This window comes from Chironomus tepperi, unplaced genomic scaffold, assembly GCF_022539635.2.
Source record: "Chironomus tepperi strain 1889 unplaced genomic scaffold, CSIRO-AGI_Ctep_v1 contig_335, whole genome shotgun sequence".
Lineage (NCBI taxonomy): Eukaryota > Metazoa > Arthropoda > Insecta > Diptera > Chironomidae > Chironomus > Chironomus tepperi.
This window is the reverse complement of record NW_027226457.1, coordinates 2,929,589-2,947,044: the sequence shown is the minus strand read 5'-3', so window position 1 is coordinate 2,947,044 and position 17,456 is coordinate 2,929,589. Positions and strand designations below refer to the sequence as shown.

Here is a 17,456-nt window from a genome sequence, read left to right as displayed (position 1 = left end):
CTCCTTCCCTTGCTTGACCCCCTCTCCCTAATTGATCTCCTTCCCTTGCTTGACCCCCTCCCCCTAATTGACCTCTTTCCCTTGCTTGACCTCCTCCCCCTAATTGATCTCCTTCCCTTGCTTGACCCCCTCCCCCTAATTGACCTCCTTACCTTGTTTGACCCCTCCCCCTGATTGATCTCCTTCCCTTGCTTGACCCTCTCCCCCTAATTGACCTGCTTACCTTGTTTGACCCCTCCCCCTGATTGACCTTCTTCCTTCTAAATACATTTTTAAATCCTGTCTACTAAGACATATTCCATTGATAAATAATGACTCACACTCATTTACCGTTTTTGATATTTTGACCGAATTCGACACTATCACTCCCAACTCAAATACGGTTAAACATGTGATACAGATAGAGTAAAACAGCATGAAGCCCCTTATGTCAATAAAAAACCCATTATTGTGATTCATCGATTTTCTACAACTTTTGAAGTGAAAATTGTCATATCATTGTGGCTGTTCTCAAAGAAAAATTTCCGAATTTTTTTTTATCTCACATGAAGGAAAAGAACATCCTCGAAGTGACAGTTTTGATGGATGTACATTGAAAAAGTGATGATAAAAATTAATTTGATTTCTCAAACATTAAAGTGATTCAGCTGAAATTGTCATAGACCTCACATGTGGTGGAATTATCATGCATTGTAAAACGATGACCTTTAATGATGTTAAGCACTTGAACTGGATGAATTAAGGCAGAGTTGGGCAACCTTCTATTTTTCGCGGCACACTTTGGTCAAAAGCCTTGATCGAAACTGCAAACGGCTCATGGCATTTTTTGACTTCACACTAGTGTGCCGCGGCACACAGGTTGCGCATCACTGGTCTAAGGCAGTGGTGTATCAAGGGGGTCCAACACTCTCTGCTTGGACACTTGATTTTCTTCTGATCTAAGGTTGCATAGCAATTCATGATGAATTCATGAGCCAAAAATGCCATTTTCCAGTGGACGTAACTAGCAGATGACCCCCATCCAGCATAAAATGTTTTGTAAAAAAGTAAACATTAAAGCAGCAAACAATGAGCAATTAACAAATGTTTTACTACGAAATACACTTAAAGATAACATCGATTAAACCTTTTTTGTCGCACTCATTGACATTCTGTGTTGTTTTTTGAGAACTTTGGAGTATGCTGAAATGTTAAGCAACTTGTTGACAACACGAGATATATATTTTTTGTTTGTAACACTTGTGACTCATTCATTAAATAATTTATTTCATCATTTTTTTGTGATAATTCGGTTATTCTTTCGTTCTTTATCATTAAAACGTACTTAATATCTATGGCTTCATATTTACAACAACTTAACAATCTATGGCTATATTCCTAACCAACAATGAGAGCATCACAGCAGCTATTTTTGATTTATTTACACCAAAAATTCAAAGCACCACATACAGAATGCAGCAATTGCACCTGCAGCAGGCAATGTTATCACCCAAGCACCCAAGATGCTACCAAAGAGTTTCCAATTGACATGCTCGCCTTTCTCTGATGGTTGATTACTTGTTTTGCCATAGACCCATCCGACAAATGCAACAGCACCAACTTTGCAATGCGTTGTTGAGATTGGAACTCCAATTTTAGATGCCATAAGTACTGTTCCTGCTGATCCGATCTCAATTGTGACACCACTAAAGGACATAATTCAATTATTAGACATAAATCAATAAGATTAATCATATCAAGTAACTTACGTTGCAGGAGTAAGCTTTGTCAAGTTAAATCCAACAGTTTCAATGACACGACGTCCAAGAAGCCATAAACCAACCACAATACCAAGTCCACCATATGCTAACAAGTAAAGTGGTGTCTCAGCCTTTGTTGAAGCCTCTCCGTGTGTATAGACAAGCCAAATTGTAATTAGAGGTCCAATAGCATTAGCGACATCATTACCACCATGAGCGAAAGAACTGAAGATGGCAGCAAGAATTTGAATGAAATGGAACAACAAATTGACGCGTTTCTCTTCCTCTTGTGCCTCAATAATTGGTGTGACTGAATTTGCAGATACAGTCATTGAATTGACAGTGATTGTGCTCTTTCCATTTTCCAATGTTGAAATTGTTGTAGGCTTGATGTCAGTATTGTAAGGTTCTTCAGCAAGGATCTTACGTTTTTGCCATGGAACCATGAAGAAGTGGACACAAACCATTGCGATGAGACCAACACCGATGGAAATCAACATTGAATGCCACCATTCAAGATTGTGTAAGTACAGCACTGGAAATTAGGAATAAAGACTTAAATTAGAACAGATTCAATGAAGTAAAAGCTGCGTAACTTACATTTTGAGCCATCAAGTGTAATACTGAGTACATTAATGAATAACACGACACCCCAAATGATTGGCAATGCGACCAATCCAGCATTGAAAGGACTCTTTGCCTTAAGAATGAATTTGTAAAACAGCAGATATATCGCCACAGATATAAATCCAGCCATAATAGGTGATATCACCCATGAAAGTGCAATTGTTCCGATTTGTCCCCATTTGATTCCATCAGGTCCTCTAGCGACTAATCCAAATCCAACAGTTGCACCAATAATTGAGTGAGTTGTTGATACTGGAAGTTTGAAGTATGTAGCAACAAGCAACCATACAGCACATCCAATTAAAGCAGCCAACATTCCCAACATCAATTCCTTCTCATGACCATCGTATGCTGTAATGTCCAAGATTCCTTTCCGCACAGTATCACTCACTTTATAACCGAGTAGCATAGCACCAAGAATTTCAAAAACAGACCCAAGATAGCAAGCTTGTTTCAATGTCAAAACACCAGCTCCAATACTTGTTGCAAATGAATTTGCAACATCATTGGCACCAATACCAAAAGCAAGGATGAATGATGTAATAAATCCAACAATAACGATCCAAAGAACGTCTGGGTCATATGTATCGATCATTTTGACTTTCTTGTGTGGTTTTGGAACTGTAAAATTAAATTAAGAAGAAAGAATTTTGATAAGTTTTATGTCGTGAGGCTTGGCACGTGCGATAAAATTTTTAGTGACATTTCTTTAATTTTGATAATTAATTAGCGTAGTTCTTGTGGCAATTCACATTTTCTGGGTGTGGAAAATTCAACAAAAATTAAATTCTTATCAGATTATGTACTTTGCAGGCATAAATCTGACACTGTAAGTGACTGACATGTCAGTCATTGTGAAATTGTCCCCCAGAAAGCGGGGACATACAGAACAGAATTAGAAAAATAATTAAATTAAAAAATTGTAAACAAAAACTCACCTTGATTAAAAATTCAAAAATAACACTCAGCAAGCTTTGATTAATTTTTTGTTTATAAAGAAAAATTCAAGTTTCTTTGAATTTTTCTTTGTACAAGTGTCTTTGAGAATATCTCGAAGTGAACTGCCGTAACAATAGAATTGCCTGTTCCTTAAATATTGCTTATCATATCACTAAAAATTTTCAGTTTTATCACAACGATGACATATTACTATTGATTGATTGACTGACGCGATTATTGTCGAAATATAAAATAAAAATTGGCTTATTGAATCGCCTTAATAATCGTTATCGCTACAAATTCACATGTGTAGAAACATGCTGTACACGTGAACATAAGGAATCCCGCCCCTTAACTTCTTTCCTTTAAAGTTTACGACGCTTTTTTTTTCGTGCTGATAATCTAATCTAGTCACGGTAATTAATTTATTGCTAGTCTTTACCATTTTACTTTAATCTTTTGACAAATTTTAATTGCAATTAGCTGCTATATAAGGTCTGTGATTGTTCATAGACAAGCCATGAACAGATAAGCAATTGGATGTACCTTCAAAAATTGTCCTAAACGTGACTTCAGTCATATCTTCATACTTTGACTTCCTGTCATCTTGGATGTTCATATCCTCATCTTATCGAACTGGATCATCTGAAATGCAGTCACTCCATATCACGTGAACAACAATGAAGCTTATAGATCCAATACAATGTATCCGAAAAATCTATTTTTATTTACAACTTACAGACAAAAAAAAAAGGCACAAAGAATTATCACAGGCTCGTGATAACAGTTTCCAATAAATCAAATAACTGCTTTAATGATTGGCCCATGGAACAGCTACTTATCAACATAACGCTATTAATCACGTGAAAATGTGTTTCCATGTGAAACGTTTTTCTACACGCTAATCGCTTACGTTAATCAAACAGATTAAATAGCAAGGAATTTTAGCTTTTCATCACGTAGATACATTGGACTTCATGCAGCTGATGACTTATCATAATTTGGCATCATTTAATAATTTTATTCTTACAACATTTTTTCTTGACTTTTTTAATATTTTTTTGGGAATTTCTCAAGTCAGTTGTTTAGTGTATGTTGTGGCATTAAGACCGGTTGAAGGAAAAATTTGAAGGGAATTTTGTTGACATTCTGACGTATTGATGTTAAAGCAGTATAAACCAAACAAACCAAGTGATTTCATATAAATAAGAAATAGAGATTAGAGTTGTTGATTGGACTTAGTTTGGAATTGCATGATCGTCTAATTCTATTCACATGATTTGTTGGTGGACAGTCATGATGGACACAAGTGACATAGGCCAATTACTATTGAAATACCTGTGTTTACCCAAAAAGCATTAGGTGTAGAAATGACCAAAAATCCTGCCAAAAGGCTGAGGCCAGTCGATAACCTGAGGTCAGATTTCATCGAATGCGGCCTGGGGCTAGAGTCATGTTGGTCAAGGACTGGATTTGCCTCCTGCGCCAAATATTTATTACCTTCTAATTTGAAGCTTTATACTACCGATCGATAGACGTCTACCGATCTATATCTACCCATTCCTTCAAAAGTGCTTTAACCCTAATAGACAATGAGATCCTCACCTATATGAGCGTTTTCTTGAGTATAAGCAGTAAATTCAATTGACTATGCTCCAGTGCTTATCAGTGTGCTTATCGAAATCCAAATTAAGAGACTTCATTTAAGAACCAAAATGTCAGAAATTCCTAGATTCGGCCATGAACCGCAGACATTTCCTGAATGTTAGATGCACTGGCCTACATTTTTCTTTTGTACCTTTACTTCGTCCAAGTCTGAAGGCCTGCAATTTTTGACGAACCCTAAAAGTTTCAAATTATTTCATACATTACTGAAAATGCAATGGAATGCACTTCAAAATAAATAAGCAGCTATAATTAAACCTTGAGTGTTTATTTACCAAAATTGACCCCCTTCAAGATAACAAAGCTATAAAGCTGACTTTGATATGCGAAAATTCCAATTACGGCGTAAATCAAATTCATTAAGTTTAGGTTCCATAAAAATTAATTAATTTAGTTCCTTAAAAATTCATCTCCACAGTAATTAATGAGCGTAACCTTAATCAAAATTCGAATCATAATTTTCCCCTCATTTCGCGACGTAATCCGAGTAATATCCGTGTACGAAAATTAAATTAATTTTGTACACATCGCAGCGCATCTTTACGACACTTCTTCATTTCTTTCACTTAACGGAACCGGCTAAATCGAAGAGAAAGAAAGACTGAGTCTGTTGCTGCTGCAAAAAAAATCAATTAAACCCATAAATTATAATTCATACTGCTGTCGAATGGTCAAAAAAATTCGAGGAACTGTGTAACATTCAGTGACTCAGTAACAAGTGCAAATGTGTCATGGATTAATTTTTGCCTCCTCTTTTTATCAATTTACACTTATTGTGCAGCCACAAATGTGGCAATAAAAATTGGTTCGGTACAAATAATCTTTAATTAATTGGCACATTTTTGTGCCTTCTTTTCCAATTGCAATTAACAGTCAATAGCCATGACATGTTATTAAAATTCAAAGAGAATCTGTAACGCAATAATGTGATAATAAATTTGTATTTATTTATTTCATATTGTGTAAATTTAATCAATTTGTTGTGCAGTCAGCAAAGTAATGCTTCTTCTTTATCTACAAACACCTTTTTTCCTGCAATTAATCGGTTATTTCAGCAATTTTTTTTGAGGAATTTTTATTGACTTCAACAAAGTGAAATAAATTTCTCATTAAAATCTTCATGCAAAATATAAATAAACAAGGTTGAGTGAGGAGTAGTAAGGATGGTAATAGCGCAGTATTTTATAAGAATTGCAATTGAAGTGAAAAAGCTGTTAAATTCACAAATTCTTAATCGTTGAAAATAACGGTAAAATTATTTTTGAAAATTAACGGTCAATGAATATTTAAAAAGTGACAAAAAGATTCAAATTTGAATAATAACGGTCAAAATATTTTTAACTTCAGAAATAAATTTTCTCGGCTTTAATTTGGGACAGAAATACTTGAACAGCACAACAAGTTATCGCTTTGTCGCCGTATTAACGATAAGACGCGAAGTTGCCCCGACGGCACTGTGAAACTATGACGTATTATGCTGCTTGAATAATTTTATCAAAATATGATCTGGGAGCCTTGAATTCTCAAGATTCAATGTTTACTCAGGATCATACAAGATTTCATCCCGAACAGACAAGGAACAGTATGCTCATTTAGATAAGTGAGAATGCTTATTGTCTGTCAGGTCATTTTAAGCAGGGCATCATAATCATATCACATTTGTGTCACTCAGAACAATACTGCTTATGAACCTGCTCTTAATTCCAAGTAAATTCCAAGTTTGAAGGAACTAAATCCTAATCAAACCAAAGTGACAAACAGCCAAACCACAGCCAAAAGTCTCACCAAACCAAAACATCCACAAGCTAAAAAAGAAATTTTAGTCCAACAATGAGCAGCAAAAAAGAGAGGAAAAAAAAAAATTTGCGTAAACACTTCACAATGGATTTATTTAATATCTTCGTCTTATTCGTCTTTTGTGAATGATCATGTCTGTTTGTTGAATGCGAAATTTAATTAACATAAAACATGGAACAGCATTTTGTGTTGAGTTGAAATCGCTTCAATTAATCCTTCATCGACGTATGTCGTCTCACTCTCCCGCTTTATTTATTCAATTTGTTGCGTATTCTTCTGCACAGCAAAGAAAGAAAGAAGACAGACTTTTCATCATGATATCATCAATGTGATTGCTTCGTAAATGACGAATTATTTGCTGTGTTCGTGCCTTATGATGAAATATTGTAAGTAAGTTGAATGGAAAAATATAATCATGTGAAAAGTGAAAATGAACATTTTTGTGTGTGCCTGCACAGACATCATCATTTGTTTGGCTGTTATGTTAGGTCAAACAATATAAGAACTGACATGTACGATGACAAATTGTATACAATTGCAATTGAATGTGAAATCATTACACGCAATAGAAAATAATATTTATGTATTCCATTCATATCTACTTACCTTCTTCTATATATTCAAATTTCATGCTTAAAGACTTTATTTGTTATTCTCTCTCGAGGAGGGTGATCGGTGATGTGAACTCAATCAACTTATTTTACTTACTTTTCGCGCATCATTTAATGTTCAAAATTGTCTTTGTCATATGACAAGTAAGAAAATTGTATGTGGAATCAATTCATTGAGCATAAGCAAACGGATTTGTGACTTAGTGACTTAGTTCGATGTTTTGGAAGTGATCTTTGGTGGATTTAGTTAAATTATACACTTTGAATAAAGGGTTCTTATTGTTTTTGATGGATTGATGGATGTGCAGTCAAAATGAGTGATGTTGTGGATCTTATTCCATTTAATTCCTTCCTAAAGCTAAGGATGAAAGGGATGAGAAACTTTATCCTGCTGTTAGCGGTTTCTTTTGACTAGAATTCGGTTAATTGGTCCAAAATCCAGTACAATAACTTCTTGATGCTGGGTATAAAGCAAATCTACATTTCATCAAATCATAGTCAATCCGGCCTGGGATCGGTTAACCGACTTGTGCTATTTGGGTAGAGTAGCTAAGCAATTATTCAATGCTCTACAGATAGACTTGTTGATTCTTGTGCCAAAATATTTACGGATTTGCGAGAATTTATAAATTTATCACGATGGTTTCAATTTGTGCCAATCATTTACATCCCTTCCTTCTCTTTGTGCCTTGTGGCAACTGTCTATAACAACAAGTTAGATTCTAGATCTTCCTTCCCTCTTAAAACTCTAAAAATATCCAGTAAAGCTTTTAAAACCACATTTTCTTTGACTCTATATCAAAATTTACTATCTACTTCCTAACAGCCATAACCTTCCCTTTATTTACCCACAAAATAATGTGCTAAAAATATCAATGAAATCAACTCAAATTCCATGCTCAATTGTTCATTGTAAAAATATAAAGATTCGCTGTAATGAACGTCGTAAAAAAGAATAATTTTTGAAAAAAGTATAAAAAGAGAATCATAAATTCAATGAGGTGTGGTTGACTTGTGCTCTTCTTTTTTCACAATATTCACTTACTTTTAGATGCTTCTTGGGGTTTTCAGTATTCATTCATTGTTAAATTGGTTTGCAAATTGTCGTTGAGATTTTCTATTAAATATTGTAGTTTGAGAGGGGGTTATTTGGAAGTGATGTCCTGCATTAGAAGCCTCAGACGACATTTGAGTGAGGCCATGGAACACAATTGATCTGTATGGCCAGATTACATACAGATTAGATTCGAATCCTTGTCAAATCTACAGCATTTTTTGAGATGGCCAATAGATAAGAATCGATGGGAATCGAACCCACCTCATTATAAAGGACAGACTTTCAGATTTACGGTCTGTTGCCTATCCAATCAGAAGCTATATTCTCTCACTTGATAGATTCTGGCAGATTTGTCTACATGAACACCATAAAATCCAAGATTCCACCACAAAACTAGATTTCCAATTACACAGCATCTATAAACAATCCAAACAACTCGTAAACGTTTAATCCCGCTTATCCTAGGGATATTCCTCATCTTGATCAATAAAAACAGTAAGCAGAAGAAATTGCTCATGTCGCACGACTATAAAAAAATTTGTGATGTGTCAATACGCATGGCAACTAGTAATAAAATAACATTTATTATTGCTGACAATCTCCTCGTACACTTACTTGTGCATGCTTTGTTTATGGCGTTATAAAATATCATGCGTGTCCGATCCAGTATTACAATAATTGGCTATTAAAAAATATTAATAAACAAGAAGCCTATCATACCTGGATGAGACTTAAAGTGTTGCATCCTTTACATTCTATTACATTTTAATTTCTTGTATTCAAAAGTCTTGTTGGAAGTAAATGGAAGTAAAACTTTTTCAATCACAATTATATTGATTTTAATGGATCTTTAAGATGATGCTACTTAAAATGGGAGTGCCAGATTGGATTACTGGGGAAGATGTTGTGTTCTTTATTGGGTCATATTCAATTAAATTAAATTGAATTTGTATTCATGATGGGAGGATACAAGCTATGAGATTGTCTTGATTTACGGCTAGGAAGTCTTAAAGAGCTTTAATATGTCAAATTATTTCAAGATTTTCTGTCGATAAAATGACTTTTTAGAAATTGAAAATTATCAATAATTGAAGGATTAAGCTATCATGAGTATTGTTCATTAGTTTGAAGGTATTGTGATTTGTACCGAATGCACTCTCGTGATTGCTTGTAATGATTGATATTGTTTTAGTAATCCACTATTATTAACTAGCCAAAGATAAACAAATAACGAAGTCATTAAGGTAGACTTGCGTGTTCTGTGCATGTAAAGGATAAACCACAAGGTTGGACACATGAGATTAATCCCGAATAATTGCTTAATGATTTCCAAGAAATTTCGAGATACCTTGCTGGAAGGCATTCAATTTAACATTCCGAAGATGATTGAATTGCTGCAGATGCATGCAGAAAAGTGTCATATCTGAGGTCGTTTAGTATTTATCCCGGAGAGCACATGACGTAAAAATGGCAGGAAATGAGACCCCAAGTCAACTTGACTCTGGCTTGAGACTTGATTCATCGAATCTGGCTTGTAGTCAGAGTCACTTTGGTCTGGGGACGGATCTTCGATCATTTCTACACTGTGTACTTTCCGGGATATATTAGTGACCGCTGCCTGAATTTTGATTGTCCGTAGAATATTTGTAGGTCAAATCAGACTAATCTCGGACATTTGTAGAGGTTGACAGTCTTATTTTCTTTTACATGATATGTTTGTCAACAGAACTCCAGTGAACTGTAACACGTGTCAAAAAATAATCAATTTTAAAATCTACAATGTGATAATTTTTACGGGTGAACAACAATGACATTTGTCGGCTGGATATCTATGAACTTATCAATTAATTAATTGACGAATGCACGTTTAATGTGTCATTGGGTGAAGAGATAGTGAAATTGAGGAATAAATTGAAAGTGATAATAGAGTCAAAGGCAAGAAAAGGCGTGGGTGTGGTTTGTAGATTGACCATTTCTTAATTATTTTGACTGAAAATTCCAATTTCCCTATTGAATTATGAACATTTCTGAATTCACTTTAAGGGAGAGGCCTGAAGGTAGTGGAATATGGGGTATCGAGCCATATATAGACGAATTTGCCAGTGCAAAAGTTAGACCTCTGTGGCTGAGTGGTTAGGAGCATGACTGGAAATCTATATCACTCTTTTGCGATATCGTCGGCTTAATTCTCACCAAATACCGACTCTTAGTCTTCAGAGTTAGTCAATGCACGACATTACACTTAGCCAGGAACTCGAATCCCAATTTAATACGATTCCTTATAATCAAATCAGTATGTCATTGAATCATTATCAGAAAAGTCACTTAATCACCAAAATCCTTGTATATTTAACCACCGCCCATACCTCATTAACCACTTTCAATACGATAAATCTAATAGAAATTCGAGGTACTTATGATATTCTATTGAAAGTCACTGACTAATCTTATCGACCTAATAATAAATGAATCTTAATAGCACATGAAGAATAAGAAGCTCCAAAACCTGGAATTTCAAATCAATTTCGACGAAAAAAAAATTACACATTCTTAAAAGCTTCACAATTGACAATGTGACTTTTTTCCAGCACAAGAAAACCCATTCATGTATCACATAAATCTATGATTTGTTTTGTCTGGCTTTATGGAAATTAACTGTTCAATTGTTCAGATCTTCTTCTTATTTCCTACTTTGTTCATTATATTGCTCTCTCTTCATCTTTATTTTGTTATTGATTGTGTCTTTCTGTGCTGATCGTGTACAAACAAATTAGTAGGAATTGCAAATCTTCAATTTTTATTTCTATTTAATTCTCCTCCTCCTCAATATTTATTCAATTCTGTATTTTGCTCCTTCTTATTATTGCTACATCTCAATCGTGTGCTTAAATAGAGAAAATCGCAAAAAAAAACAAGCAGAAAGAAGCAAGCCAGATCGTATGAATGGAATATTTACTGCGAATGTGACAATAGTTTTGTGGAATTTGACACTGACCGTTTTTGCCATTTAATTCATTTGAAAAATAAAGTTAAAGAGACGCAATCGATGGGGAGGAATGGAGATGGAGAGATATAAAACTAGTATGACTTGGTTATATAGTCATCTTGATCGATGTAAGCGCAGTTTTTTTGTTGAATTTTAAATGACTTGACATTCAATACAATTTCGTAGTATTAACCACATCCTTCAAGCTCATGTTCTGGGTACACATCAATCGAATACGGGTCATGTCATACATGACGTGTGTGAAGTTTTGGAATTAAGCTTGAATTTAAACGATCATGATCCAATTTGAAGCTTCAATCCATGCTTTTATACATGTAGTTTAAGCATTAACCTTCGGGCAGTTGCACTAGATCCTTCTTTTAAGCTATGACATCGGCCAAGATGATCTATAGTCATTATAGCTTCTAGCATAATATTGAAACTTTACTGCTTCTAAAATTCTAGAGAAAAAGGACACGTCTACACAATATAGTCACAAGTGAGACTCGAACCCACGTCCTGCGATTACCAGTCGCTACTTCCCTGTCGCTCCTACCACTGAGCTACCGGAGATTGTTAGAGACAGTGGCACAAACCAAACTTAAACTGTCTTTTTCTATCCAAGGCTCAATACACAGCTCTTATCGCTGTATTAGACCACATCGCAAATCCAACTCAAAGTGCTAGCAGCATTGCCATTTCCCTAAATAAGCTTGCTAACAAATGTACCATGGAAATTGAATAACCAAGCAATATCTCTTGGAATTTACTTCCATTCAATATCGATAAAAGATTCGCAAAATTCTAGAATTTTTATATTTTTTCAGCAACAATTGGAGACATAAAGACAGCATAATTTTCAACTTTTTTTTTTCTTCCTTCCACAATACATTTCATCGTTATCAGACCATCTTCAAAATGATTGATCGAAATGATTTATCGGCTTGTCGGAATTTTTATCAAAATTTATAAATTTTTCCCTTCTGCTCCTTTCCATCATCATCTTTCAATTGTTAATAATATCAACATGAGAACAATGTGCCGTGCGCTTAAATGCCAATTTCTTTTTTTTTTTTCTGAATACTTTACTTTTGCAATCAATGCGAAACACAGTATTTAGCTAGTTGATGAGCTTTATTAACGTTCGAAAATATCATTTTAAATGGCCATTGTATTCAGATGAAATTTATGAGTTGATTTCATAATATACATTTAATATGTTATTTTTCTTATATATGCAATGCATTTTGTTGGCGCACTGACTGCTGACTGGCTGCATACATCAACTTCGGTTTTTCCTTTTGCTCAACTCTTTTAGACAAGGATGTGAGGCTTGTGTGGATTTTTTGAAGAATTTGCAGTAACTTTCATGAATTTGGATGGAAGTTAAGCATTTTTTATGGAAGAATCAAGCATACCAGCATGTTAGTCAGATATTATCAAGTTCATGGAGGTTCTCATGCTGTTCTGATAGGTACAAATGCAAATGTTTCCACCACTGCTTCGAAATGGCAACCGACTGACAAAAATGAATGAATTCGTCAACTGGATTCTCTTTAGGGTTTACTGCTAGGTATGAATAGGACTTCTGGATACAAGAATTAATGCTGTTTAGTTCTCTAATGATGCAATTGAAAGATCTACCTCGAAAACTAATTTTTTAACATCTGACAGTCAATCCTGAATTACCTGAATTGCCTTGCTCCTAAAACTGCATAAATCATGAAGCTGTCCAATTCCTACTCAAGCCATAAATCTCTCAAGCACACTCAATCCTGTCCTCATACACCATTAACACCACAGAAAGTGTCCCAACCTCACAACAATGTTGTTTTTCCATTTCAACCATAACCAATGTCTTCTTTTTTGGATAATTGTATCGCAGTACCTGCTATATAGTTCATTCCACGCTACATTCTTCTTAGTTCTCGTCTCTTCATCATTTCATTTCAGATATTTTTATATTTTTTTTTAAATAAAAATAAAAGCAAACGAAAAATATTCTTCATTCTTTATTGTCGTGTACAGGCAAACGAGTCAAGGAAAGAATTCCTTATTGCATCTTAGCATCATACTTATTAGCATCATTGACGACGGCTTGCGTCCTCCAATGACATATCTCATGTGCCATTTGAAAATTGTGACATTTTATGTATTTTGCCTTTATGCTTTATATAAATTGACTTTCTCATTATGCTTACGTTATTATTGCTTGATGATGGTACATGGCTGGTTGGGAAGCTTGCTGGATGCTCTTCATACACAATTTTCATATACAAGAAGTGAAACCTTTAGAATAGAATGAATGTGGCATGGATGTGTATACATATAATAATATTAATGAAAAAGCATGAAGGGAATAAGAATAAGAAATAAGAAGTAAGAGTTGAAAAATGAAGAGAAAGAAAAAACGGTAACGAGGAGAGCTGAAATAAAATCAGCAAAATAGCGCAAACAATGACACGCAGAAATGGATGTTATTTCTTTTGCTACGTCGCTTACTCGACTGTCTTTTGTGTTCGCAAATTAAATAAAGAGAGAGAATAAAAGAACTGAAAAAAAAGTTTGTTGCTGTTTTCAATTCATTCCTTCCTTAATATGTCTTTTTCGTGCGACAATGGATTCTTTTCTTAAATATAAAAATAAAATTTTTTTTATGGAATGAATTTTTAATTTTTTTTATATATACAGCGCGACATCAAGAAACCTGCTGATTATAGCAATGCTCTAAAAATAACAAAAACTTCTTTTAATTCCATCACATACTTCAGTTAACGTATCTTTAATTGCTTCATAAAATTTTTTTCACTTTGATATTATTGGCTTGCCTTTTGTATATGTAGCTATTATAATTTACAGTTCCTACACAATAATTATAAATACACAGAAATATTGAGGACGATGATTTGATAAGATTAAAGAAATGTTTTAATATTAAAACGTGTGTAGCTTCAAGAAATCACGTGCACATTTTCATTACTCAACAAAAAATTGCCTTTTGGTGCGACAAAGTCGTGAGCTATATGGTGATAACATGGTAGGAAGGTGTTAAATATGGTAAAAACTAGTTAAATCTCAAGATGCACAGAATAATGTGGAAATTCCTGTTGAATGGAGTTGGACATTGAACGAAGGAATTGATAACACAGGTAAATTGGAAGCATGTCAATATATCTTTCATTTTATGATGTATTGTTGAGGATTTGTTGATGTTGAGGGACATTCGGATGTTATGGGACATGTTGAGAGATTTGGAAGCTGTACTCAATGAAAATTGAAGGCGAGATGGCAAAATTCTAGAAAATTCTCAACTTCTTAGGTTCCATTTATTTAATTGCTCATTTCGTAGGCTGTACAGATCAATTGTGATGCATAGACTCCCTTAGACGGCATTTGAAGTGCTCTTGATCACTAGTTGGATTTGCTGCTTTTCATCAAGAGTTTTCCTGTCTCTCTTCATCAAAAATTTGGAGCTGCGATCCATTTGGGTACCATTAGGTCATACGTACTCGCGTATATTCTCTAGGATGGCAAGTAGGGGATGTCATCCGATGGCTTTATTAGTATCAAGTACCGGATAACACCCGACGATGAACAGGCTGAAAATTCGATCCTAGGGACAGCATGACTCAGGCTCCAGAACACTTTCGATGAAATCCAGCCTCAGCCCTAAATGTAGTGGTCCTGAATTTCCTTTTCCACGCCGTGCGCCTTCTATTTAACTGAGAAACCAGCAAGGAATCCACCACCCTATACCCTACACTGAGATGATCTTCTTATACTTCGAATCATATGATGTACTGCCCTGTGTGCTACTCAAAAATGTTTGAAAGATTCTGGATGTTCAAAATCACTTTCCACCACATTACACAAATGTATTACCCTTCCGCCAATCACGTGCCATCGTTCCCGAGAAAGAATTAAAAGAATTTGGGTTTCAATCATAAAACCTAACGGACATAAATACGTGAATTTTTAAAATCAATCAATCATATACGTCACGTAAATAAAAATACAATATTAAAGACAATTTATTTCAGCATGTAAATTGTCCTCGATCCTTCATCAAATAAAAATATCCGACGCCATCGTCAATTATATATCCTCTTAAAATGAATTTTAATTAACTCTACTTACTACACACTCTTCTTATCTTATTTCTTTTACTTCTTCTGTCTTCTGTTTGCGGTGATGTTTAATCAAGAGTTAATTAATCAGCATCTACTTTCACTCACTTAAAAATTTTTTGGTCTGTCTTACTCATTTTACCTTTAATTCCCTTACTCACTATGTACTTACTTACTTAGCATGCGTATCGATTGTATCAGCCGGCGCTTATTTTATTTATCGATGTCATATTAAGGGATTTATGAAGCAAGTCACTTATTTTAATTAATTTGATTAACATGTAGGTTAATTTGATCCCTTCCAAAAATGAATGAAAATTTGAAATTCGATTTACCTTTTTTTCATAGTTGTGACTACATTTGGGCTACAATTTTGCTGTGTGTATATAAATTGATACAATCAATTAATTTATTCGATGAATTATTTTTGAAATTGATCTACTTGGGGATTTAATTTAATTATATGCTCAATGGGTATGTAATGAAAATAAATTATCGATCACAATCAATAATTGCACCTTGGGGGAATTAAAAACTCTTTTTTTTATATTTTATTTGAACTGATTAAATTAATTTTTTGAGCACATTTAAGTTTCGAGGAATCATTGAGTGATATCTTGAATTTAGATAAGGAGTTTCATGAGGTAATTGGTGGATTATTTTAAAGTGGTTTTGCAGCTTGATTCTGATTTTAAGTGGCTGTAGAGTAAATTGATGCAAGGTTGGGGGACATTACTGTTGGGGACTTTTTCTTGGGACATGAATGTAGGCATGATGGATTAGTTGAAATCGAACCATCGTCATGAATTTGAGTGGTGTTTTAGAGCTTTTGGATTCAAGATCTTTTTATTAAGGCCGGTGGGGTGTCAATGTATTTTGGTTATATGTCATGCAGTTGGATGGTGTATTAAAGGTTGAAATGGAGGAGGGGACAGAAGAGGGAGGACTGACTTAGTCCAGTGTTTTCTCATTATTAGTTTCAGTTCTCCAAATTTTCGAGACCATGCTTAGATTGGAACTTCCCGAAATTTTCTAGATCTTGATTAGATAGGGACTTTTCGGAATTTTCTTGATCTGGTTCCCATATTCACATATTAAAGGTTTCGAATGTCTCAATTTTTCAAGAAAATCTTGGAACAACCCGCCAGGGTGATACCAGGGTGATACCATCAAGGTGCTTCTAAGACAAATTATTCTTAAATCTAAATTTATACCTAACTCTATATTCAAGTCCTCCTCTCAAACAGCACAGCGTGTCCGCTTGGGCATCGCTACACCGCTTTGTTAATGGCAACAAGCGAAGTTGCTCGTACGTTTTAGATGGCAAGAGATTGCGCGGTAGGCCAAAGAACTCATGGAAAAAAGCTGTCGATAGAGATAGTGTCACACTTGGAATTGGTAATGTGCAAGCGGTACCCAGCGATAGAGCCAGCTTCAGGAGTTGACTGTGGGAGGCCATGGATCACACTTGATCTGTACGGCCAACGAAGTAAGTAAGTTTACGGATTATGTCTAAACAAGATTGTGTCTTTCCCCATATCCATATTCACAAAACTCATTAACATTAATTTTTTAAAAGCATATTTAATTACCCTAGTTAGGTAATAGTCTTATGATATGATAAATATGACATAAAATGAAGTTATGTTCCTGACTCCTGTTTTCAAACCACTTATCGTTTAGCAATTCATTAGAAAAAGCATAAATTAATTAAAACTGCATAGCTTCTATGATTGTTATTGAGAGTCATAATTATAAGCAATTATCCTCAATCATTTTCACAGTGAATTTTAAATTATTCAAACTAATCACTAAGAATATGAAAATATATATCTAATTGACCGGCAATAATATAATTTTATGTATTCTTTTTATGATCTCTTAAATACACAGTTTTGCAAATAAATT

At 34.5% G+C, this 17,456-nt stretch overlaps 1 protein-coding gene across 1 annotated transcript; it reads right to left on the bottom strand.

The window, feature by feature from the left end:
* Window positions 1–1,218: 1,218 nt before the first annotated feature.
* On the bottom strand, window positions 1,219–3,450 carry LOC139093171 (sodium-dependent phosphate transporter 2-like). Its single transcript, XM_070643778.1, has 4 exons — window positions 3,305–3,450; window positions 2,340–2,987; window positions 1,749–2,274; window positions 1,219–1,685 (listed from the first exon to the last, which is right to left on the bottom strand). Exons 2-4 carry the CDS (start codon window positions 2,959–2,961, stop codon window positions 1,421–1,423), a joined length of 1,413 nt encoding a protein of 470 aa, XP_070499879.1. The 5' UTR covers window positions 2,962–2,987; window positions 3,305–3,450; the 3' UTR covers window positions 1,219–1,420.
* Between the last annotated feature and the right edge of the window lie 14,006 nt (window positions 3,451–17,456).